This window comes from Scardinius erythrophthalmus, assembly GCF_964197995.2.
Source record: "Scardinius erythrophthalmus genome assembly, chromosome: 20".
Lineage (NCBI taxonomy): Eukaryota > Metazoa > Chordata > Actinopteri > Cypriniformes > Leuciscidae > Scardinius > Scardinius erythrophthalmus.
The window spans coordinates 4,677,791-4,702,742 of record NC_138240.1 but is presented as its reverse complement, the minus strand read 5'-3'; the positions used below and the strand labels follow the sequence as shown (position 1 = coordinate 4,702,742).

Genomic DNA, 24,952 nt, shown 5'->3' with positions numbered 1-24,952 from the left:
TTGCCACCTTGCTTTTTTGTATGTACTAGTGCATGTATGATTAATCTTAATGTAATAATATCATGTGTAATAAAACATACAGCTGCTGCCCTCTGATGTAGATGGAAATTAAAGCTACAGCAGTAAGTGTAGAATTTATTTTTTATATTTATTCATTTAGCAGACATTTTTATCTAAACATACAAATAAGGAATTTTAAAGCATAAGCAATTCAACCTAATGAGAAAATAAATTGCTGGAATACACAGTTCTAAAATTGTATCATGTAAAATATCAAATAAAATTGTATTAAAAAAATTCTAAAATTGTATTTAAAAAATGTATATAATATATTATAAATGCATATATATATATATATATATATATATATATATATATATATATATATATATATGAAGAGTTCAGATGCAAAAGCCTCTAAGTGCCATCTGAAATTTTCTTCTAGAATGATCATTTTTATCAAGCTCGTATATTTAAGTTCAGTAATTTCACTTAAATGGCAATGAAAATGACCTATGAATTGTCATTAAAGTTAAATTACTGAACTTAAATATACAAGCTTGATAAAAATGATCATTCTAGAAGAAAATTTCATATGGCACTTAGAGGCTTTTGCATCTGAACTCTTCATACATACATATATATATATATATATATATATATATTTGAAATAAAATAAAAATACAAAAGGTTACTTAAATTCATATATTTTTCATTTATATTTTTACAGTAGAAGTTTGATTCTCCTCTTCAGGTCTTGTTCTCTCTTCAGAAAGTCTTGTGATTATTTATGCATCCATGTAGTCGTTGTCTGTAACAGCTGTGGTGGGGTTGATGATGGAGTCTGTGTTAACAAACGTGTAGAAAGAGCTCGCTGGGTTAGTCTGTGTGTGTTGAAAAACTACTAAACCTGAAAAATCTAATCCTGAACACCAACTCATCAGAAACACAGTCAGGACACCCCAAAACAAACCTCATATCATTTAATTCCAGATTTGTCTTCAATAGCATTGCATGTCAAAATGCACCTCACACAAACAACTGGTGTGAGATTTTAATATAGAAACGTATGCAGGGAACACAGCTCTCTGACTTTAGGCCTAAAGCGTGATGCCATTATAGTCATCAGAAGAGAAACTCTGTTCATTGTCTTGCATCTTCAGCTCAGAAAAGCAATGGCTGCATGTTAGTCTTTGAGCTTCTTGTAAGGAAATAATGAAATTAATTGAATGCCTAACAAAGCATTTAGATGTGCTCTCAGCACTTTGTGTATGCATTTTCAATATTTTTATTTATAGAATTTGATCTGACTGTGCACTCTAAAAACTGCTGGGTTGTGTTAACCCAATTTTGGGTCAAATATGGTCTCACCCAACGTTGCGTTAAAAAATGCAATTTAAAAATGGACAAATTGCATTTTGGATAAAATCAAAAATGGACAAAAATGCAATTTAAAAATGGACAATTTGCATTGGTTACATTAAAAATGTAAACCAACGGCTGGGTTTGTCCATTTTTAAATTGAATTTTTAACTCAACATTGGGTGAGACCATATTTGACCCAAAATTGGGTTAACACAACCCAGCAGTTTTTAGAGTGTGAGTAACTGGTAAACGCACACCTTTTTTGCTCCTGATGGTGGTCACGATCACTGCCACAGTCATGATGACGAGACCAACAGCAATGGAGGAGGAATAGCAGATGTAGAATAAAGAGATTCCTTCCTCACGGTGATCTGTAGCAAAATATGAGTAAACACAGGCAACATGTATGTTCAGATGAAAAACTCAGCTCTTACTTTAATAACCAAAATTATTAACAGCAAATCTGACATAAAAAATGAGCCTGTACTATTATGCCACTGTATATACTATATATATATATATATATATATATATATATATATATATATATATATATATATATATATATCTAACAATTACAATAGATGTCTAACGCACCTTCTGTGCTTGGCCCCTAATAATACTGAACTTGTATACATCTGGAACAGAAGACTTGTGTACAGATTTGTGCATTAGGTACTGTATATATATCCGGGATCCCTTTTTTCCCGCATGTAAGAACGAGCAGAGAGAAAGCCCCGGCCGAGCGCTGTCTTGCTCCCTCTCCCTCGCGCATATTAATCAAAATCAATTGGCCCGATAGTAAAAGGTCAAAAGAATGAAGTTTCACGTGGAGCATTCAGAGATTCTTTCTCCTGAATTTACCGCGGGGTGTGAATTGTTCCAAAAAAAAACGTTTGCCTTATCTTCTCTGAAAAGCGTTCCGCACATTCAGCTGACATAAACAACAATTTCAATAAACGAAAAAACCTATCCAGTGATGAAATGTTTTCTGTGTTGACACAAATCTTGTGCGATGTCCTAAACTGCCCAGATAATCACACAACGCGTGCCGTAGGCTACACCATAGATGGGCTACACGTCCATTAATGACACGTCCGATTCGCGAACCAATGACTCATTTGAAATGACTCACTTTAATGGAATGGTTAAAAAAACGATCCATCTGTCCAACAATGAATTCACGAGACGTCTGAATCGGTGTATAACAAATCTGTAACACTTTACAATAATGTTCCATTTATTAAACTCTAGTTATCTACATTAGTTAACATTTACTATTAATAAACTGCACTTCTACAGCATTGTTAAAGTTTATTTCAACATTTAGGCTACTAATAGCCTACATTATTGAAATCAAAAGTTTTATTTGTTAACACAATGGTGTCATTTTTGTTTAATGTTGACCCTCTTTTACAATTACATCAGCTCTTTAAAGGTGCCAGAGTGGAGAAATGTAGGCAGTCTTGAAATATAACACAGACTCAACCTTGATGACTCGACTCGGACTCGAACACTGGGGACTCGAGACTCGACTCGTACTCGAACTCAGGTAATGGTGACTCGACTCGGACTCGACTCGGACTCTTCTTTGGTGACTCGGACTTGGACTCGGACTCGAACACTGGGGACTCGAGACTCGACTGGGACTCGACAGTTGGTGACTCGACTACAACACTGGACACTGGTGACATAGATACATTCATATTAATGCTTAAAAACACATCACACATTAACAACACAAACACAGAATTAACAAAATTATACAATTAAACACTGTTACCATCATTCCAAAAAAACACACATGCTATAATGCCAGCCATTCTATTGTATCACTTTAAAAAATTGTTTAAGATAATCACTGTCATTGGGTCAAATTATTTTTTTATACACGTTTCTTCTGGCCAAAGGAATTGAGTCTATGCCCAGATGGAAGCAATTCAGAAGTAGAATGAAGGGGGTGAGTATGATCTTTAAAAATCTCAATTGCCTATATTACAATGCAAGCACATATGGAACCGTACCAAAACTGACCCTAAGCAAAAGTATTTCACCTTGTTAAACAAATGCTAACAACATTATAAAGGTCAATTCATGGCATATTGGATATTAATTAAAAATTTTAGCAGCCATTATAAATGGTTGTTTTGATCATACCTTGATATCCACGAGAACACAAATTTCCGTCGGTCCCAAAAATCTTCCAGCGACTCCAAACACCTGTTCCAGTAAACAGCACCACAGTTTGTTCATCATTTCTATAGTTCAAGTGCAGTGGATGTCCCTTCAATCCAAACAAGGTCTCATCTTTACATTCCCAGGTTTGTCCGGGGTTAGATTCATTGCAGGGCAGAAGGATAACTTTGGACCTGTCTTCGATCTTCTCGGCCTCCAAGCAGAGATTAAAAGCGAGGCTGATGATTCGTGAAGAGGAAATCCATTGGAAATGATGAGCTGTGAAAGATGCGTCGCATGCCTCAGTCAGCACTACAGTAGCACTCGCGGCATACACACATTTGTTGTGGTCCTTGTTGTAGATAAGGAAGGAGCTGGTACTGTCTGAATATATGAAAAATCACACAGTCATAATCAGACACAGTAAAATGCAGCACTCAAGGGTTCAAATCAAGAAAAATGTCATAGTTTACTGTGTAGATGCTGCTTCATAATGAAATCCATCGGAACATGTCTGTGATGCAAAAAACTTTCCTAAACCTCTTGTGATTTTCTTTTTTATGAGACTTAAGACAGACATCTCAATATAACTGGCTCAGCATTTATTTGTGTATTAAATTACCTCATGACTTTTGCATATTTATTGATTGTATAGTAAGAAGAAAAAAAACCTGTGCATTCATCCGTAAATTATTGCACATATTTCTGGATTCCCCTGTGCATTTGTGGATCTGTGTTTATCTATGATAAGGCATGATAATGTCTTCACTCAATATACTGTATGTGCTCATCAACTGTAGCTAAATGTCTCGGTCCAGACATCATTATTAGACACGGTTTAGGCACTTTCCTGTAGCTCAAGAGCGTTGGCGCTTGCAACGCCAAGATCATGGGTTCAATTCCCAGAGAAAGCAAGAACTGATAAGAATGTAAATGTGTACCTTGAAATGCAATGTAAGTTGCTTTGGATAAAAGCGTCTGCCAAATGCATAAATGTAAATGTATGTATGCAGCTTATTTTTAATTTTATTTCAGCTTTAGTTAAATAAAAAAAAAGGTATAGAGCAAGTTATTATATTTCAAGGTTTGTCCCAGTTTTAAAGGGGATATATGTAGAATTCAGAAACCTATTATCTATACCAGTGACCGTTAAGTGAACTGCATCTGCAACATATTGCTCGTTCTCACACTCGACTCGTGCATTCGTTATGTACAAAAGGCTGAATGTGACTTCTTTGCATAGAAGTAAAAAGAAGTTGCAAATAACTTTGCAGCGGTATACTGTTAACGAACATCTCAACACCGTCCACGCTGCTGAGAGTGACATTTAGATGAATATTCAAATACTGTATGTGTTTTGCGTGCTTTCCTCTCAATAACAAAATAAACGCAACAAAAATGACAGCGGTGAGAAAACAGCAGTTAAGAAAGCATTTGATCGTAGCTATGTGGATGTGTTTGCAAAAGCTCTGCAGTTCACCGGCATCATGTCGACAGATGAGGTCATTAAAATTACTCTGTTATGATAGTTTGATTATAAATGTGAGACTATAGACCATGGATCTAGCAATGTGAGACAATAATTTAAATTAATACCTTTTCTTTGCGTGACACATTGACATTACAGTACAGAATAGCATTCATATAAGCATTCATTTCATGTGTCATAGAATAGAAGAGAGACTCTCGGGAGAATGCATTAACGTCACATCTATTTGATTTTCCCAGTAAAAACGTAAATAAAAATCATTTTACAGGCTTTCATAAACAAAGGAAGTCTGGGAAAGTCTCGTTTAAGTTTTTTTTAAGTATGTTACAAGCTGTACACACATTGGCAATAAAAAAAGCAATTAAATAAATAGATTTAAGATTAAAGTCATTAGATTATGCACTTATTAAAAGGCAATACATTTGTGATCCACTTACTGAAAGCTGACCAAAGGACCAATAAAAGGATATAAAGCAGGTTCATCATTCTGTCATAGATTAGAGAGCTACAGCTTTCTGAGACACATGCATACCAGTGAATGAATCTTAACACTTAACAGGTTTCCTCTGTGAAAAAAAAAAAGTTAAATGCAGTAGATCTGAAAAGTGTAAGTAGCTCTTTTATGACACGCTTTTTATAACATTAACATTTCTGTTGTATTTCCAAATTGATCATCAGCTTTGTATCACCCTTTTTCTTCTCTGGACAATTAATTTTTCCAGATGTCTCAAACAGTCTGAAAGGGACTTCCTCAGAGAAAATAACTTTCTTGGAGAGAAGTGGCTTCTTTGCTGCCCTTCTTGACACTAGGACTGCATTTCCCAAAAGCGTTGTAAGCCTAAGTTGATCGTAGAACAATAGCCACCAATGGTCTCTACAATCAATTTGGGCTTACAATGCTTTTTGGGAAACACAGCCCAGGCCTTTTGTCCACAATCTAGGCCTCACTGTGTGTACAGGGCTATTATGCTTTTTGCAGTTATTTTAAATGCATCTGATCACTCTGCACAATAATCTAGAAACAATGTAAATCGACACCAGAAAAACTGAAGCAGAAAACTTTGTGAAACACAATTTATGTCTCGTCCCAAACATTTGGCAACAGCTGTAGCATCAGGAGAATCTGTACAAATACACAGCAGAATTATATTGACTGCTATCTGTCACATGCATGAATGAAGTGATCCTGTAACGATGCAGTTGAAACATAGGAGGAAGCAGGATCCACGTGCAACACACTTAGGGAACAGGACAACCAACATACAACATCAAGAACTCACAAAGACTGAACTTCCAGACGCTCCTCAGGAAACAGTCCAGGAGGGTGGTGAAGCAGAGGCGGTCCGGGGGGAGGGATGGAGGGCCAGGCCGTGCAGGGGAATGGAACAGGACCTAGCAATGGCGGGCCTGGGCTGAGGAGCATGGGCAGAGCAGGCTGTGCAGGCGACCATGGCGGAGCAGGCTGTGCAGGGGGCCAGGGCGGACCTGACAGTTCAAGTGGCCATGGCGGATCAGACAGTTCAGGGAGCCATTGAAGCGTGGCCTCCATGGCCCTATCAAGGGACCCACTGACCCCCCCCCCCCCCCCCCCCCCAAAAAAAAATTTTTCTTGGGGGCAGCTATGGGGTTATGGGCTGGAACAAACACCATCTCAGGAATAGACACTGGCACCGATATGTGCGCAGCCCACACACACCACATGGCTGTGGCCATAATGGCCAGTGTTGTAGTCACTGAGGGCTCAGGCATAGCGGCGGCCATCTCTGCTGAGGGCTCAGGTTCAGGCGTGGCGGCGGCCATCTCTGCTGAGGGCTCAGGCGTGGCGGCGGCCATCTTGGGACAAGACTCTGGCATGGCGGCGGCCATCTTGGAATGAGACTTTGGCGTGGCGGCGGCCAACTCGACCGAGGGCTCACGGGTTGTAGCTGATGTGTATGTTGCCCACACACACAAAATAGCTGTGGCCACTAACATCAGTGCTGCATCTTCCAGAGCTGACTCTGGCACGGCAGCCATCTTGTCCGAAGACACAGGCACCGCAGACATGGCGTGAACAGTCTCTGACTGAGCAGGCATCACGTGAAGAGTCCCTGGCTGGGCAGACATGACGTGAAGAATCTCAGGCTCGGCAGGCCTGACGTGAAGAGACTCAGACTTGGCAGGCATGAAGTGGAGAGACTCAGACTTGGCGGGTACTGCGGGGTTGTGGGACTCCTCGTCCACCAAACCCGCAGTAAAAGTTGAGCCGCTTACCCGAAGGGCATAATCCAGGAGCTTACTCAGTGACCCTCGAGGACCATCAGTTTGGATTGTACCCGGTTGTTGAGTCCGTAGAAAAAAACAACAACCATCAAAGCAAAGTCAGGGAGGTCAATAATGTTTGCAATGATCAAAAAGTCTTGGATGTGGTCCTCGAGTGAGTTAGTCCCTTGGCGTAGTCGGACCAGGGTGACTGCTGGATCCATCTTTGGTGAGTTCTTCTGTAACGATGCGGTTGAAACATAGGAGGAAGCAGGATCCACATGCAACACACTTTATTAAATAAACTCAAAACTTGACAAAATCAGACTAGGACTATGGAAACAGGACTATGGAAACAGGACTGAAACAGGACTATGGAAACAGGACTAGGGAAACAGGACTAGGGAAACAGGACTAGGGAAACAGGACTAGGGAAACAGGACTAGGGAAACAGGACTAGGGAAACAGGACTAGGGAACATACAACATCAAGAACTCACAAAGACTGAACTAGACACAGGACATAAATGCACAGGCAAACAAGCTAAACAAGATAACAAGGGGGCGTGGTTAAACAGAAACACCTGGGAAGACTAATAAACAAGAAAAACTACAAAGGACTACAAAACATGGCACAGGACAGGACAAGTTCACACAAGACAAGGGGAACACAAGACAGGAATTATACGCAGAAATAACAAAGTCTTTAATGAACATTGATGATGATGATACGGAAGATACAGAAGAGCACTTGAACTTAAGCTAGAGATAACCGAAAAAGGACAAAAATTAGATTGACTGCTATCCTTGTATTTTAACATATTTTGGAATATTATATGAATACTGACAGAAATGTCATTAAAGTCATTACTTTATTCACCTGTCATTTTTTTGGAAATCTGGGTGACCTGCATCAGACCAATCTGTACAAAAACAGAGCAAGAATTCTATCGACTCCTGTCCTTACACTATTTTTTTTAAATAGAACACTAGTGCAAAATGGTAAATTGCACTACAATAACATAGCAAAAATATCTGACTAACAGATATTTAAATTCTAAAAATAATGTATTGACTGAATTTATAAAATGATATTGACTGAAAACTTACAGAAAAGTGTATAGATTAAATAGTTTAAGATTGTTATTATTATTAGACAATGCACCTGCAAGGATGAACTGTACAAAAACAGAAAAGTTCTACTGACTCCTTTCCTGAAATGTGCTTTACTTACTGAAAGCTGACCAAAGGACCAATAAAAGGACATAAAGCAGGTCATGCTGTCATAGATTAGAGATCTACAGCTTTCTGTGTGACAGTGACTGATATAGTCTGCTATAGTGATGTCTCGTCTTAAAAACAAAATATTGTAGAGTTGATGTGGCAAAGCAGAAGTGCCTCTCAAGACAAACATTAACTTTCTACTTTTTAAACATTGCTGCTGGGTTTGTAAAAGCAGGCTAATTGTAAGATATATTATACCTATACCAACAAAGGCCAAATAAGGCAGTATTATTATTACATTCAAAAGAGACCTTATAATTTAAATATGCAGGCTCAATATGTATACAGTTTAAACTTGTTTGTTCTTTGTGGCTTTCTGGACATGCAGCTCTGAACCATCAGCTCTGAACACACAACCACAAACTTACAGCTGCACATTTTTAGACACTGTGACACATCTGTGTATCACATTTAGCACACAAGTTCTGTCAAAAAAACAAACACCTAATCGCTATTTTAATATGTATGAACTTTCAGAAGTCTTTATAAAGGTAGCCTGTGCTCCTCATATTGCCTGTAGGATATCAAATACTAGATAATATAATATATATATAAAAAACTGCACTCAGTTGAATTTAATACAATTTACTGCACATTTGGGTGGCAACAGGAATTTGGCCAGTTAGATCATTTACCATAGCATGTTTTAATTTTTTGTCATTTTGAATGGTTTTAGTAAAAAAATGTAATATGAATTCTCATAGAATGCATTCATTACCAATATATTGTACCATCATGGTTTATATGGTAAATACAGGTGCATTACGAATATGACAAGTTTTAGGGAGACAACATATTTTGAAGACATTTGTGAATTACAGTGCACAAAACAGAAGCAACAATATCCACCGAATGGAGAAGGGCTGGCTCTCCACAGAACAAAAAATATCCATTTTATTTAAATTTTCGTTTTCGCATTTCGGAGGAAAAAACACTTTTATGGACATGACTGTTCGGAAAGCGGAATTAATCCGACAATGGAAACGTGTATAAAAAATGCTTTAAAAACTTTGGACCCATTGACTTCCATAGTATTTTTTTCCTACTATGGAAGTCAGTGGATCCAGTTAACTGTTTGGTTACTGACATTCTTCAAAATATCTTCCTTTGTGTTCAGCAGAAGAAAGAAATTCAAACAGGTTTGAAACAACTTGAGGGTGAGTATATGAGAATTTTCATTTTGAAGTGAACTATCCCTTTAAGGACTATTTATAGGATAGGATTAGTGTAACCAGAGGGACCCGCAATAGAAAAAAATCTAGAATCAGAATGAGATTTATTGCCAAGTATGCTTACACATACAAGGAATTTGTCTTGGTGGCAGACGCTTCCAGTGCAGAATGACAGTGACAAGGCAGATAATAAAAGTAAAATAAGTGACTAAAAATGACTGCAGAAGTTGCTCCTGTGGCAGGTTCAACCTTTTTCACAATGGAGCCTGAGAGTCCTGAGAGACGGTAGTGCCCAGGAACCTTATTGACTCCCGTTGCCAAAGTGCTGTTCATTATGGTGAGCGGGGGGAGTGCTGGGGGTTTCTCTCTCCTAAATCCCACAATCATCTCCACTGTTTTGAGTGTGTTCTGCTCCAGGTTGTTGTGACTGCACCAGGCAGCCAGCTCTTTAACCTTATGTATGTAGGCAGACTCGTGACCGTCCTGGATGAGGACAATGAGTGTCATCTGCAAACTTCAGGAGCTTGACAAGAGGGGTCTTTTGCAGGGCAGTAATTGGTGTAGAGGGAGAAGAGCAGTGGGGAGAGCACCAGTGCTGATTGTACAGGTGTTGGACGTGAATTTTTTCCTCACATAGGTCCCAGATCTGTCAAGATTTTGCAGTCCCATGTTGATGCATCATCCACAGACCTGTTTGCCCAATAAGTAATCTGCAGGGGGTCCAGCAAGGGTTCAGTGATGTCCTTCAGGTCTTTCAAATGACTTCATGACCACAAACGTTAAAGCAACATGAAGTCTGCATTCTTGATACTGATTGGTCAATCACGCCATCCAGTGGTATGTTACTCCCCAATAAACAACCCATAAAAAACAGATAACACAGGCTCATCCATGTAACTGTCACTGAAGTCGGCGCTTTTGGAAGTTCTGCGTTTGGTGAGCTAATAAAAGATTAAAACTCAAATCAATATTTTGTGAACAATTATTTAATTATGTCATCCGGGTATCGAGGACTCACACTCTTGTTTCATGCAGCTGCTGCCATTTTGCAATGATTTTGTTGTACACAAGGTTTGGGCTTGTTGTAACTGAATTATGTGGACGCTAATAATACTCAAGAATTTTCTGTATTTCTGCAGGATTTTTTTAAAACTGTATAACCACTTTCTGTTAAGCTTTAGTTCACAGACTGACATTCTCCTTTAGAATAATGTGATAAATAATCTGAATATATATATATATATATATATATATATATATATATATATATATATATATATATATATATATATACACACATATACACACACACACACACATTATTTGTAATTAACATATTCACTAGTAATTCATGCAAGTAATCATTATGATCTTAATATAATAAATATTTGTGTAATATAACATACAGCTACTGCCCTCTGATGTAGACCTCTACAGCAGTGAAGCATTTATAGTTATATTAATTCATTTAGCAGGCTTTTTTTTCTAAACATACAAATGTACTGTTACAGCATAAGCAATTCATCCTTATGAGAAAATAAAATTGCATCATCACAAAATTTAAAAAGAAAATCTCAAAAAACGTTTTATTTTTTATTTTTATTTTATTGTATTTAAAATAATCATAACATAATATAAAGGTTAACTGAATAATTGATATATTTTTATTTTTTATATCTTTTTTTGGCAACACTTGACTCATTAATACTAAAACAGACTATTCTATATCTATTAATAAAAAAAAATAAAAAAACTTGGCCATGTGTTCGGTGCTGGACTAACTAACTCACTTTGGAAAAAAGCGTCTGCTAAATGATTGAATGTAAAATGTAAATGTACAATAGAAGTTTGTTTCTCCTCTTCAGGTCTTGTTCTCCTCTCTTCAGAAAGTCTTGTGATTATTTATGCATCCATGTAGTCGTCGTCTGTAACAGTTGTGGTGGGGTTGATGATGGAGTCTGTGTTAACAAACGTGTAGAAAGAGTTCACTGGGTTAGTCTGTGTGTGCGCTGGAAAACTACTGAAGCTGAAGAATCTAATCCTGAACACAAACTCATCAGAAACACAGTCAGGACACTAAACCTCATCAGATCATCATCTCATCAAGGACAAATGTGATTATAGTATGTATTTATGCCAGAGATGTCTTCAAAAGCATTGCATGTCAGAATGCATGTCACATCAACAACGCCTAACCTACCCATCACGTGGGTTTAGACAAATCAGTGAGGTCGTACGAAGTCGTATGAATTAGCCACCTTTTAGTCGCTCGTACGAATTCGTGCGAATTGGTCGTGACGAAACGCATAAAGCATGCTCTCAGGACATTGTGTACATATTTTCAGTTTTAGACCTTTATCTGACTGTGGTCATCAGAACTTTCATAATATTCATTGCTGCTAGAAATAATTAAACTGTTACATTGGTAAAACACACACCTTTAGCTTTGCTCCTGATGGTGGTCAGGTCATGATCACTGCCACAGTCATGATGAAGAGACCAACAGCAATGGAGGAGGAAAAGCCGATGCAGAATGAAGATACTCCTTCCTCATGATGATCCAAGACTGCGTGGAAATGCAATGACAGGCAAAAAGAAGTTTGTATACAGTCTCATACAAAGATCAGCTGTATTAATATTGTACATTTTTAAATAGCTAATTATACACCCCAAACAACACAATATGAGGAAGAAAGAAAGGTAGAGAGAAGAAGGCATTTAAAATTTTTCAAAATAGGAAAATGCAAACACATGGCAATATTATATCATCTAATGTAACATCTAAACATCCTATAGCAGAGATGCATTTGTTTTACCTGAGTGCTTGTAAGTGTAGGTCTGGGTGCGCATGTTTAACGAATCTCCATTAGAATAAACCTCATGCTCACAGGTGAAGGAAGCAGGTGGACTCACAGTGACCATATACACACATGTTATTTTAGTATCTGAAGAAGTGCAATGGGTATTTCCCTTGGTGTAGTTCAGTTCACTCTCCACAGACAGCTCAAAAGGCTTTATCCACCGAGTGTATCCCCATTTAAACCCTCGGTCAAACGTGCACACCACTATGACTCTATCATTCTTTCCGTCTTCTATCTGTCGGTACACTGTGATGTCAAACACTGCAATATCTGAAACAACATATCAACATGCTGGTGAAATATGAACATGTTACAAATTTCTGTGTTGTGCGTCAATGCAAAGTAAGTGTATTATATTCGATCTCTAGCAATCATGTGCAATACTAGACCTGTTTAATGTTTCGTTTTGCTGTTATAACGTGCATTAGCTCGTTACGGTTAATTATAGGGATCTTCGCCGTGACGTCACGACGCGGTTACGTGCGCTCTGGTTGGCAGAAGAAAAGTAATAGCCGCTTGCTGTGCAGCGCAAACACAGAAGAAAAATGGTTGTATCGTGCTGTGGGATCGGCAAGATTGGGTACTGTACTGTGTGTATCATCTGTGTACATACCCTTATAAATTAATGGCAAATTATTGTATTTTCATACAATTTTACGTATGTTAAAGGGATAGTTCACTTTGAAATTAATTTTTGATATGTTTTAGCTTACCTCAAGGGCATCCAAGATGTAGGTGTCTTTGTTTCCGCAGTAGTTTCAATTTTGATATTTTTAGGTCAAACCGTTCTTGTCTGTCAGTCATATAATGCAGGTCTATGGTCACTGTCTCAAAACACAAGCACAGAGTCCAAATTAAAACAATTCCCCATCGTCCAAATGAAACAATTCCCCATCATAAGTACACATTGATGGCCTAAGACACGAAACGAGCGGTTTGTGTGAGAAAACGAACAGTATTTATATAGTTTTTAGCTCTTGAAAACAGCACACGTCCAAATGGTCTGACGGCGCGGGCGAGTATAGATGTATACATAGATGTCGCCTTGGCTACGGTTTCGTTCCAATGAACTGCAGTAGCGAAGGCGACATCTAGTGTATACATCTATACCCGCATAGATATATACACTAGATGTCGCTTTGCTACGGTTTCGTTCCAATGAACTGCAGTAGCCAAGGCGACATCTATGTATACATCTATACTCGCCCGCGCCGTCAGACCATTTGGACGTGTGCTGTTTTCAAGAGCTAAAAACTATATAAATACTGTTCGTTTTCTCACACAAACCGCTCGTTTCGTGTCTTAGGCCATCAATGTGTACTTATGATGGGGAATTGTTTCATTTGGACGATGGGGAATTGTTTTAATTTGGACTCTGTGCTTGTGTTTTGAGACAGTGACCACAGACCTGCATTATATGACTGACAGACAAGAACGGTTTGACCTAAAAAATATCAAAATTGAAACTACTGCGGAAACAAAGACACCTACATCTTGGATGCCCTTGAGGTAAGCTAAAACATATCAAAAATGAATTTCAAAGTGAACTATCCCTTTAACCAATGTTGTATACAGGGCCTGAAGTTAACTTTTTTGACCACCAGCCACTGTGACTTTTTACCAGTTTTTTTTTTTGGCCTCATAAAAGGTGAAAAAAAGGAATTGCACAAACATTTGTCCTTTAACTTGTAAGAATACACATTTAAGTGCTGTCAAGTTATTAACGAGATCCATACAAGTAATAATAACTCTTAGAATAGGCTACAGATATAGACCTAGTGCAGCTCGTAAACAAATCACACGCGGCTGTGTTGATGGCTGGGCAGCTGTTAGTTACAGCGTTCAGGAACCGTTAAGCAGAACTAAATTAATATTGTTATTACTGGTAAAGTTACCGGGTAGGCTACCGGACATTTTCTCACCGCTTCCCAACTCCCAACATCTGGGCAACTGTCATTGTACTGTAGCCTATGTCAGCGTTGCATTATCTTATCTCACCAACAGTTTAATACTTAACTCACACATTCAAACGTAGTCAGAGAAGGGCCTCATCTTTCTCTCCGATCACATATACGTTCCGAAATACTCAAACTGCGCTGCTTTCACAGAATGTGCCGCCACATTTTTTAGCTGTAACGTTAAATCCAACGAAATTGCTGACTTCGTTTAAATGTCAAAGAACAACAAAAAATTCTCACTCAGGTGATATGGATCAGGCAGAGAACATGAACCCTGGTTATATAAAAGCTTAATTATATCTCTTTTTAGCTTCTTCGGACAAAGAATTAACATATGCTGACAAAACACAGGTTGACTGCTGCGACATGTTTTGGTTCTTTCTGCCAACCAGTTCGCGCCCACGCCCATATCGTGACGTCACATTTGACTCGTCACGTCTTTGGAACGATGTTGCGCTGTGTATAGGATGTTATCTTTATGCTTAGTTGTTTATATGGATGTCATTTATGTATATTTCATCTGTGTTTGGTGCATTTCAGTTGTCAAAGTCTGCGGTTGAGGTATGAAGTTGTAAACAACTTAATGCACATGCGTGGAACAAGCCCAGACAGAGCACCGCTGACAAACTATGTGACGCAGATAAAACTGTGTACAGTTTAATTTAATTTATGACAGAGCAAGTTTGTTTTTCTTTCATTATTAATTTCATTTCTGTATTTTGTTCATATTCATTATGTACCTGTTTTAAAACACTTAATGTTATTATCATGTATGTTGTCCACATTTTCTGTTTTTATACAAAAACCACACCCACTTATACACCCTAATTAAGGACAAGTGGTGACAAATAAACGGGTTATTCCCAAATATCGGACATCTACTGACCAGTCTCTTACCAGACACCTTGTGGCGGGTTTTCAACTTAAAGGTATAGCGGAGGATTTTTTTACTTCCGGGTGGATCACCTATCCCTCTCCACTTTTTGAAAAGTTTGATTGATTCACCAGAATGATTGAAAATTAGAAGGACCAATAGAGCTGGTAAGTCCCGCCCCTTCCGTAAAACCCCGCTGGACCTCGAAAAGTTGAAAGTTGAAAAACCGTCAATGCAAGTGAATCGGAGAAAATAATTATTTTCTGGTCCCGTTTGAATTGTGCCATGAATGTGAACATATGTTGTCTGTGAATTTTTTATATAACTTTTTGTGTAAAGAATGATACAATTTAGCGGGTAGAAGTTTGATACGGTTAGACTTTGTGTGAGAGCACTGTTTGGACTACAACTCTCGACGCGTTTGAAACGTCAACACCACTCGTACACGGACTAGCTCACGGATCCCGCTAAACATGGCTGTGTCTTTGGTGCACTTCACCGCCTTCTTTCAGGGAGAGGACAAAATCGTTGAAGTTGGTGAAAACCACGGGTAAGTCAACTTTATGGGGTGACGTCACATAGGCGACATGTAGTCTTTCTCGTTATGTCTTTTCCACAACTGCTAGCTGAAGAATCATACCATATACTGTCAAACTCGTAACATGAAAAGTTATATAAAAAATTCACAGACAACATATGTTCACATTCATGGCACAATTCAAACGAGACCAGAAAATAATTATTTTCTCCCATTCACCTGCATTGACGGTTTTTCAACTTTGAGGTCCAGCGGGGTTTTTCCGGAAGGGGCGGGACTTACCAGCTCTATTGGTCCTTCTAATTTTCAATCATTCTGGTGAATCAATCAAACTTTTCAAAAAGTGGAGAGGGCGGGTCTTATCTAAAATTCGGAAAGATCCTCCACTATACCTTTAACTGGCAATATAAATAAATGTGATTGTGCTATCAACAGCCAACTCATTTCTTCAATAATCAAGTAATGTGTGCCAAAAGGAAGCCATGATGCAATGCCATTGTTTTGAGGAAAGTAATTAATGTTGTTTTTAAATTATTTTCAGTGTATTAGTTTACTAAAAGACATAAACAGTGAAGAAAAAAAAACAAAAACAGAATCACTTTAACTTAAAACACAGCAGTTGTGAGATTAGGGCTTTTTCAATTGTATTTCAAAGACTTTTAATACAGTTCGAGAATGGAGAAAACTAGAAAATTTGGAGAAAATGGAGAAATTAGATCATACTAGTATCCACAGAGTAGTAATCATCTGAATCGTCCATGTATTCGTCTTCCTGGCATTTCTCTGGATAAAACAAATAACAATAGTTTATTTTTATTGTATGATTTATGACCTGTACACATTGTGAAGTAAAACACGGGAGAAAGCAATGTACTTACGTAAAGTGAGCATTACAACCAGCAAAAGGGCCTGAAAAAAGAGCTTCATCTTCATCGTACCTCAAAATATTGTGCTTTCCAGCACACTGTGTGCTTTCCTCGCTTCTCAGCTCCACCCCCTGAAGGATACAAGGGAAGGACGCAAGGAAAGAAAAGGCTTGTTCGACTTCATGCAGCTCCAGGGCTGCCAACTTAAAAACTTGCATCACAATAAGTGTAGGCTATTGTGATTGTCAAAACGTTTGGTAGCCTAACTAAACAATTTCATTAAAGGTCCCGTTATATGCCCCTTTTCACAAGATGTAAAATAAGTCTCTGATGTCCCCAGAGTGTGTATGTGAAGTTTGAGCTCAAAATACCCAACAGATCATTTTTTACAGCATGTTTAAATTGACATTTTTTGGGGCTCAGAAAAACGAGCTGTTTCAGTGTGTGCCCTTTAAATGCAAATGAGCTGCTGCTGGACGACCCAGGGGGCGGAGCTTCATGAGCTCGCCCTCAGTCTGTCAGGACAAATTCATCTCATGGAATGATGATAATATCAGAAACTCTCAGTAACGGCGTTCATTTCGAGTCGGACAATAATGCCTACAGAGTCAGAGTGCTGTATAGAGATGAAACAGGTATGGTTTAGTAGTTTAATTACGGTTATTATAACGTATTTGTCATCTGCTTGTATGTATCCATTATTTATTAACAGCCTACAAGTCTGCTGTTTCGGACCAGGTCCGAATGATGATCAAACATGTACTGATGAGTTTAATAAAGTTTATTGTACATCACACAAAAGATGAAGCGTCAGTTTTACTTCAGAAAATCACTGTAAGAGCTGAGTAAACACAGTAGCCTAAGTTATAAGAAGTGCACAGGTAGCCAGTAGAGTTGAGGGAGCATTCCTGTGGGCGGAGGTTAGTCTAAACACGTTCTGGTGATGTCACTAATGAAGGAAGTAGAGGGGTGTAGTCCAATCGAGCCGTTTTATGTAGTCAACTTCTGTTAAATAAAATATCTCGCTTGGCATTGAACTTTGAGCTTTATAATTTTACAGATATTATTTATACTCTAACAACAACATTACACACTAACTAAAGTTTGAAACATGGGATCACGTAGAACGGGACCTTTAAGTTTAGTGATATTACCATGTTTAGGCTACATGGTGCAATGACTGGTAGGCTATTGCTTTTATTATTTCTTTGATTCAAATTTTACAATTTCAGTTCAATTATTGTGGTTTGATTCAGATCTTGATTCAATATCGATTCATTTTCATAAGTATTATTTAATTTTTGACCCCTTTAATTTCAAATTCTGTACAGGAGTACAGAGCCAAAATAACAGAAATCATAACAATTGTCCAAATAGGTATGGACCTAACTGTAGGTGTTAATTCTCACTTCTGTAATCACAGCCTCATGGAAATGTTATGCTGTCAATATTGTTAGAAGTCATAGTTTTCTCCCTCTCAGTCATGTCCAGAGAACAGTTCTGTATGTTCAAGATTCGCTTGTAAGTATGTAATGCACATCTGTTATCTATTAAGTGGACTCGAGTGTTTGGCTGTAGAGAGAGCCCTCTTATGCTATTCTATTCTATGCATTGTGTGGAAGCCTTCGGACCGCAAGGCTCAGAAGGAAACTTTACCGGATATTGACCATTTATAGATTTGTTATACAATGTATATGATGTCATGTATGGTATCATTGGTTAGAATGGTCAAACTCCCCTTAGTCTTACACTATATATTCCAGACATAGAGTTTCGTGAGTTTGAGAATTGTCTCCCCAGCTGGTTAATTGTTCATTCATATGCCAGAATAAAGACGAAGGCTAAAGGCACTTTTCGTGTTGGAATTCTTAATTTCTAACAAATATGGATTTAATCTGTCCTTCAATATATTAACCTTAACACCATTTCCGCTTTCTTTACCTCTCCCAGTTCTACCAGAAAGACTCGGGAGAATTAATACTGTGACAAATGAACATTTATTTAAGAGCTCAGCAAACAATCAAAATCTTTGGCGTAGGCCCCGTCCGTAACTCGCATTCCGAGGGTACGGAATCTGCATATCCTGCCAGAAGACGAAGGCAGGGGGGCAGCCCACCCTCTGCGAAGTAAGGAAGGGGGCCATCTGCACTGTAAAATGTAATTAGTTGACCTTACTTAAAAAAAGTATGCAAACTCGTTGCCTCAAAAAAATTAAGCAAAGTAAGCTTAAGATTAGTGAGTTAGAAAAGCTTGTTTATTTTAAGTGTGCAGTACTAAATCAAGTAGTACCACTAGCACGTTTTTTTTATGTTCATGTAACTTAATAGTCATGATTAGTGTTAACTTAGTTTTTTCATTTTGTGTGGATTGCTTGATATAAATTTAACCCCACTTAGAATTACTAAATTCCTACAACTTAACACTTTTAGTTCTGCTCACTAATTTTTCAAGTTCACTTAAATTAAAGAAACCAATTTCTGAGTTAGGTTTACTTTATTAATTATAGCACTGTTCTTGTACAGCATAATATTTAGAATTTCTTAAAAGTTTCCATTATAAAAAAATATATATTTTTTTTTTGTTTAATTTAGTTTTTAGACACATTGACATCAAGAATCAGCCTGTGAATCTCAACAATGGTGACAATTATAAAGCATGTTGCAGTGCATTCTGGGTGCAACCAATCAAAACTCATTCATGGCTCCCATCATGCATTGCTGCATGAATAAATAATGAGCTTATGATCAGGGGGTGATCTGTTTGTCACCATTGTTGAGATTCATACGCTAATTCTTGATGTCTGTGTGTGCCTACATTAAAAAAAAAAAAATTGACGTTTTTTTATTATTTATTTGATTATTTGGATTTCATTGAAATGGCTAAAAATATTATCCTGTACCAGGACAGTGCTGTTATAATTAATAAAGTAAATCTAACTCAGAAATTAACTCTGAACTATATGAGTTCAGTGAATCAGGTCAAATGATTGTGAAATAACGATTATGTTAAAACACAATCATCACCATCAGATCACCTTTTCTGTTTGTTCATCTGGCTGTTATAACTCAGGTACAGCAGCCAAACAAAAGGTTAAATTAATGATATAAGGGTCAAGAGCCCAACTAAAACAAACACTAATCGCCACAATGGTGGCTTAAAATTACGGTTTTCACCTTCAGCCAATAGTGGCTATTGAAGGGCGAGTCTTGGCGTGGCCATATATTGCCGTCTAGCGTAGAGAGGACTGATCTGCGCATGCCCACAGGTCATAAACTTACTTTTTCTAAATGAATCCAGCTCAAGTAGACTGAGCTGGTACGATTTTTCAACCTCAAAGTACAAGTAACTTACTAAAAGTGAGTGTTAATAGCAGGTTGAAAAAAAATGATTAAGGTCAATTTACTATTTTTAATTAAATACAATGTTTGCATTTACAGTGTGGTGGTGGTGGGGTGGAAGGAGGAAGAGGACATCCTGGCGTCTTCAGGATGTAGGGGAGAGCCCGTCTGGAGGTGTAGGAGAGGATGGAGGGGAAGACCCAACATGGTGGTGTTGGGGGGTTGAGGAAAGGTCCCGTCTTAGTGGTGGTTGGGGAGGATGGAGGTAGTTGAAGCGACAGCATCTGCGAACTCAGACATGAGTAAGTACCATCCTTTTATACTGGGCTGTTAAAATATGATTGGATAGATAAGAAAGTAATAAGTGACGAGAACGATTGAGTCTTCCTGGCAGAACTTGCGCTAGGCTTCATTTCTCTCCAACAGCAACAGCTCTGCTTCTGGCAGTGGAATGCTCTCACCCAAAAATCCAAGTAACTATACTTTTTAAAAATTACTTTTAGCGTGGAGTTCGAATGCTTTTGTTATCAATGTATGGATAAGCATTTGACTGATTCTCGATTCACCTCCAGGTCTCCAGATGATCCTACAGCTTCGGTGGAAGAATGTAATGGCTATTGTGAACACTTGTATTCCTTTTCTGGCCTGCTTTCTGCTATCTTTCTCTCCCTGTAGGAAGTCTAACGAGTTTCTTTGAAGACAGAACTTATACCCTCTCCCTAGATATAATATAGAATTAAATGTTTTGTTTAATGCAATTGGTTGCCTTGTATATTTTTTTTACTGTTGACCGAACTTCCTTCTTGACTTAAACTGAGCAGCTTTAATTGATATAGTAGAGAATATTCGAGGCTAGAAAGAAAGAAAAGAGCAAAAGTTAGATTTCTGTTCACATGTATGATTCTCATAAGTATTGAAAATATCCATTAAGAATGAAATGATTTAATACTCACAGAGAGAGTTTGCTCTGTTAAACCATAATAGGGTTTATACAATATAGCACATTTCGCTGGATAAAATAAACATTGGAAATTCTTTCAACTTGTAAAAGTATACATTATTTATTTACTTGTTCTCTATAATGCATTTACAAAATGCTCATGTTTTACGTAAGGCTGAGCAGCTAAACAGCAAACTAAGGAACTTTATTGTGCTTCAAAGGATGTTGTGCAGTAGCTGGGTTTGGGTTTTTACTTCACTTTATTTCCAAGAAAGGAGTTTTTCAGAAACAAGGCCTATGTTATGTAAGGTTGCGAAAGTTATCATTAAGAAATTAATTAGTACAGTTACATAATACCAAATATTGTTGTAACAAAATGTAAAAGGAAAGAAACCACTCACACAAATCATTACATTTTGAAGAAGTAAAACGGCCTATTGCACAAATTGTGAGCTCAGGATTTGGCCATTATCATTGTTTCCAGTGGCACTGCTTTGGTTAATGTTGCAACACTTCAACACGTGGCATTTGTTCTTTCTGTACATGTGGTTTGGGTTTGGTGTAACTGTTGTGGTATGATGTCATCACAATAGAAACTTTATTTCTGCAAGACTTTTTTTTTCTTCTTGATATTCTTCTTTAGAATATTCTGATATTATCTAGAACTGAAGCATATAGAGGATTCAAAGGAATCTCTTATGGCAATATTAAGCCACAGAAAATGAGCTGCATATAGTTAGAAATGAGAACTGGGCCATATAATTATTGGAAATTGGGACAAATAGAATATTTTGTGTGTATATATATATATATATATATATATATATATATATATATATATATATATATATATAGCTGCTGCCCATTGATGTAGACAGAAATTAAAGCTACAGCAGTAAGTGAAACATTTATTTTTATATTAATTCGTTTAAAGACAATTTTATCTAAACATACAAATGTTACAGCATAAGCAATTCATCCTAATGTGAAGATAAAATTGCTGCAATACACAGTTCTAAAATTGTATCATGTAAAATATAAAAGAAAAATCAACAAATTAACATTTTATTCTAATCATGTAATACAATTGGGCTGTCAACATTAAAAGGATAGTTCACCCAAAAATGAAAATTCAAACCACCAGAATAAAGCAAACCAGTGGGAATGAATGTGTCTGTTATAAGCACAAACATGTGGTCCTGTTGTGTATCCCAACTTGACTTGTCTAAAATATAAAGCTCTTTGCTGTTGCACTGTACACAGACTATACACTGCAAATTCTGAAAAGTTTTTCTCATCAACAACTCTGTGAGATTTTAATATAGAAACACATACGAAATTAATATTGAGATCTGTAGGCATATGTAATGCCATTATTGTCATCAGCAATAAGATTGAGGAAGAGAAACTTGCATCTTCAGCTCAGAAAACCACGGCTGCATGTTAGTCTTTGAACTTCTTGTAAGGAAATAAGGAAATGAAATTAATTGCATAACAAAGCATTTTAGAGATGCTCTCAGCACATTGTGAATGCATTTTCATTATTTTAATTTATAGATTTTGATCTGACTGTGACTAACTGGTTAACACACCACCTTTATTTGCTCCTGATGGTGGTCACGATCACTGCCACAGTCATGATGACGAGAACAATAGCGATGCAGGAGGAATAGCAGATGTAGAATAAAGATACTCCTTCCTCATGATGATCTGTGTAAGTCTCAATCTGGCGGTTCACCGCAGAATTAATCTCATGCACACAGGTGAAGGAAACAGGTGGACTCACGTTCACTTCAAACACACACTTTTCATTTGAATAACACAGTGGGTTCTTCAGTGTGTAGTTGTGTTCACCCGCCACTGACAGCTGGAAAGAGCTCTTAGTGAACCTCCAGCCGAATGAACACATCACTATTGTAAGACTGGAAATACTGGTTGAGGCCCTGGTCTGAGACAAAGGGCTAATTACCATTTGACCTCCCCCATACGACCTCACTTCCGCAAACTACTAAGAACTCACACAAGAATATGGTTTAATGTGAATTCTTATCATTGACTGTTATGTTTTTGGTGTCATTTGAAATGACTCAAAGTGAGTGGTACAGATATCTCATATCCAGATAGATAAAATAAAAGGTAATAAGGTTTTAAGAGTTTATGGATAACTGACTTACAAAGGAAGGTGGTCTCTCAAGCAAATGGTCACCCACCCCCATGAAGGTGCGACCACTGCATGCAAATTTCTTTTGTTAGTACATGTTTCCTTGTGAAAGGTTTGTGTATATAAGGAGATGCAGCAGAGAGTTCGGGGCCTTTTCTGTACTTCAGATCGGTCCGTTAGGCTGAGAGATATAGATCTATCAGCCTAATGTATTTCTTAAATGTTGGGTATGCATCTCTTTTCTTTATTCCAGAGAATTTGATGTTTTGTATCGATTATCTTTGAATTGATTATGAAATTGGCATGATACATTTACCTGACATAATAAATTGTTACATTTGATTATTCTAATTGACTTTGATATTATTTCCATTGAAGAGATAAACGGAATAGTCAAATGTTCACTCATTTTTAGTGAGGCACAGATATTATTAAAACACTTTCATTTATGGAGTCAGATGAATTAACGAGAGAATACATAACTAAATGTATTGTAAATTTAACCAACCAATACTTCGCATGAGTGAGGACAGAGCACGTGAGACCTTCCCTGTGTTATTGGAAAACCTCCATTGGACCAATTTCACGGGCCTTACAAAATGGTGACCTCGAGACGTGATCTCAAAACAGATCAAAACAGATTCACGAGAAATGTCCTTTCCGGCAAGTATTGGGACTTTAATATCAACAAGAGTCTTGAACATCTTCTCTTTCTTCTGCGGTTGTGGTAAGTCAATTTTCTTTGCATTTTTAGAAGTGTTGAAGAAATGTTTGCATTGTTTACCGGTCGGAATTAAAACCCTTTGTTTAGAAGCGTGATGCGGCAGCAAGATGAAGAATGATTAGATTTGAAAGATCTCCTTGTTTTGCCTAAGCAACAAGAAACGAAACCTAAAGTGAGAATAGCATCTTCCAAATAATTAATAACTCGATGAAGAGCTGAAAATGTAAAGCCTAAAAGTTTAAAAAATCAGCCGCATGTTTTCCGGCCATTGTTGTATGGGATTAAAACTAACCAGCAACATGTGAAAAGAATGAGCAAACAACAGAGAAAGAAAAATCTAAGTTTGAAAATGATAGGAAAACACGTGATTTTATAAATAAAAGGCAGATCGATGCATTGTTTATAAAAAGAAAATTTTGGGAAAACAGGATGATATGATTTACAGGCTAAAAACGCTCAAGGCTAATGCTAAATGCTATTGTCAATGCTAAGCCATGCTGCGCCCAAGGCTAATGCTAAATGCAATTGTCCAGTTTGCTTTCAAAACGCTCAAGGCTAACTTTAATGCTAAATGCTAAAGCCATGCTGCGCCCAAAACGCTTAACCCTTGTTTTGTGTCACTGGCTGACTAGGAGGGAAGGTCTCCATTTGCATGAATTGTATGAAACTGATATTAGAAGTATCAGAATAATCTAAGTAGGCCCATTATTGTGAAATCATGTGTACTGATAATGTCCTGTTTACATTATGGGCTGAAAAGGTTGAGCCTACACTGTACAAACTAAGTAGAAAAGGTCTTAACATGGATGCTATTGACAATGAAATTTTCACTTGGTGGAGAACAGTTGGCACTAAACAGAAGAAATCAAAACATGGCGAAATAATTGAGGCTTTAAACTTCATAAGTTATAAACGGCTAAATGACTCAACAAAATTTCTATCTTCGCTTATGGATGCTAAATGTGAA

General features: G+C 37.5%; 2 protein-coding genes and 1 long non-coding RNA gene across 3 annotated transcripts; 1 reads left to right on the top strand and 2 right to left on the bottom strand.

Moving 5' to 3' along the window:
* Positions 1 to 726: 726 nt before the first annotated feature.
* On the bottom strand, positions 727 to 4,044 carry LOC308680442 (uncharacterized protein; the record flags this gene model as incomplete). Its single annotated transcript, XM_081348571.1, has 5 exons — positions 727 to 844; positions 1,623 to 1,736; positions 2,855 to 3,049; positions 3,523 to 3,924; positions 4,014 to 4,044. 5 exons carry the CDS (start codon positions 4,042 to 4,044, stop codon positions 789 to 791), a joined length of 798 nt encoding a protein of 265 aa, XP_081204697.1. The 3' UTR covers positions 727 to 788.
* A 7,296-nt stretch (positions 4,045 to 11,340) lies between these two features.
* LOC308680902 (uncharacterized protein) lies at positions 11,341 to 16,934 on the bottom strand. Its single transcript, XM_081349350.1, has 5 exons — positions 16,835 to 16,934; positions 16,680 to 16,739; positions 12,542 to 12,856; positions 12,164 to 12,291; positions 11,341 to 11,683 (listed from the first exon to the last, which is right to left on the bottom strand). The coding sequence occupies exons 1-4, from the start codon at positions 16,887 to 16,889 to the stop codon at positions 12,188 to 12,190; spliced, it is 534 nt and encodes a 177-aa protein (XP_081205476.1). The 5' UTR covers positions 16,890 to 16,934; the 3' UTR covers positions 11,341 to 11,683; positions 12,164 to 12,187.
* A 3,407-nt stretch (positions 16,935 to 20,341) lies between these two features.
* LOC308680903 lies at positions 20,342 to 20,870 on the top strand. Its single transcript, XR_014028964.1, has 3 exons — positions 20,342 to 20,462; positions 20,587 to 20,633; positions 20,733 to 20,870. It is a non-coding gene; the product is annotated as an uncharacterized lncRNA (long non-coding RNA).
* Positions 20,871 to 24,952: the final 4,082 nt, after the last annotated feature.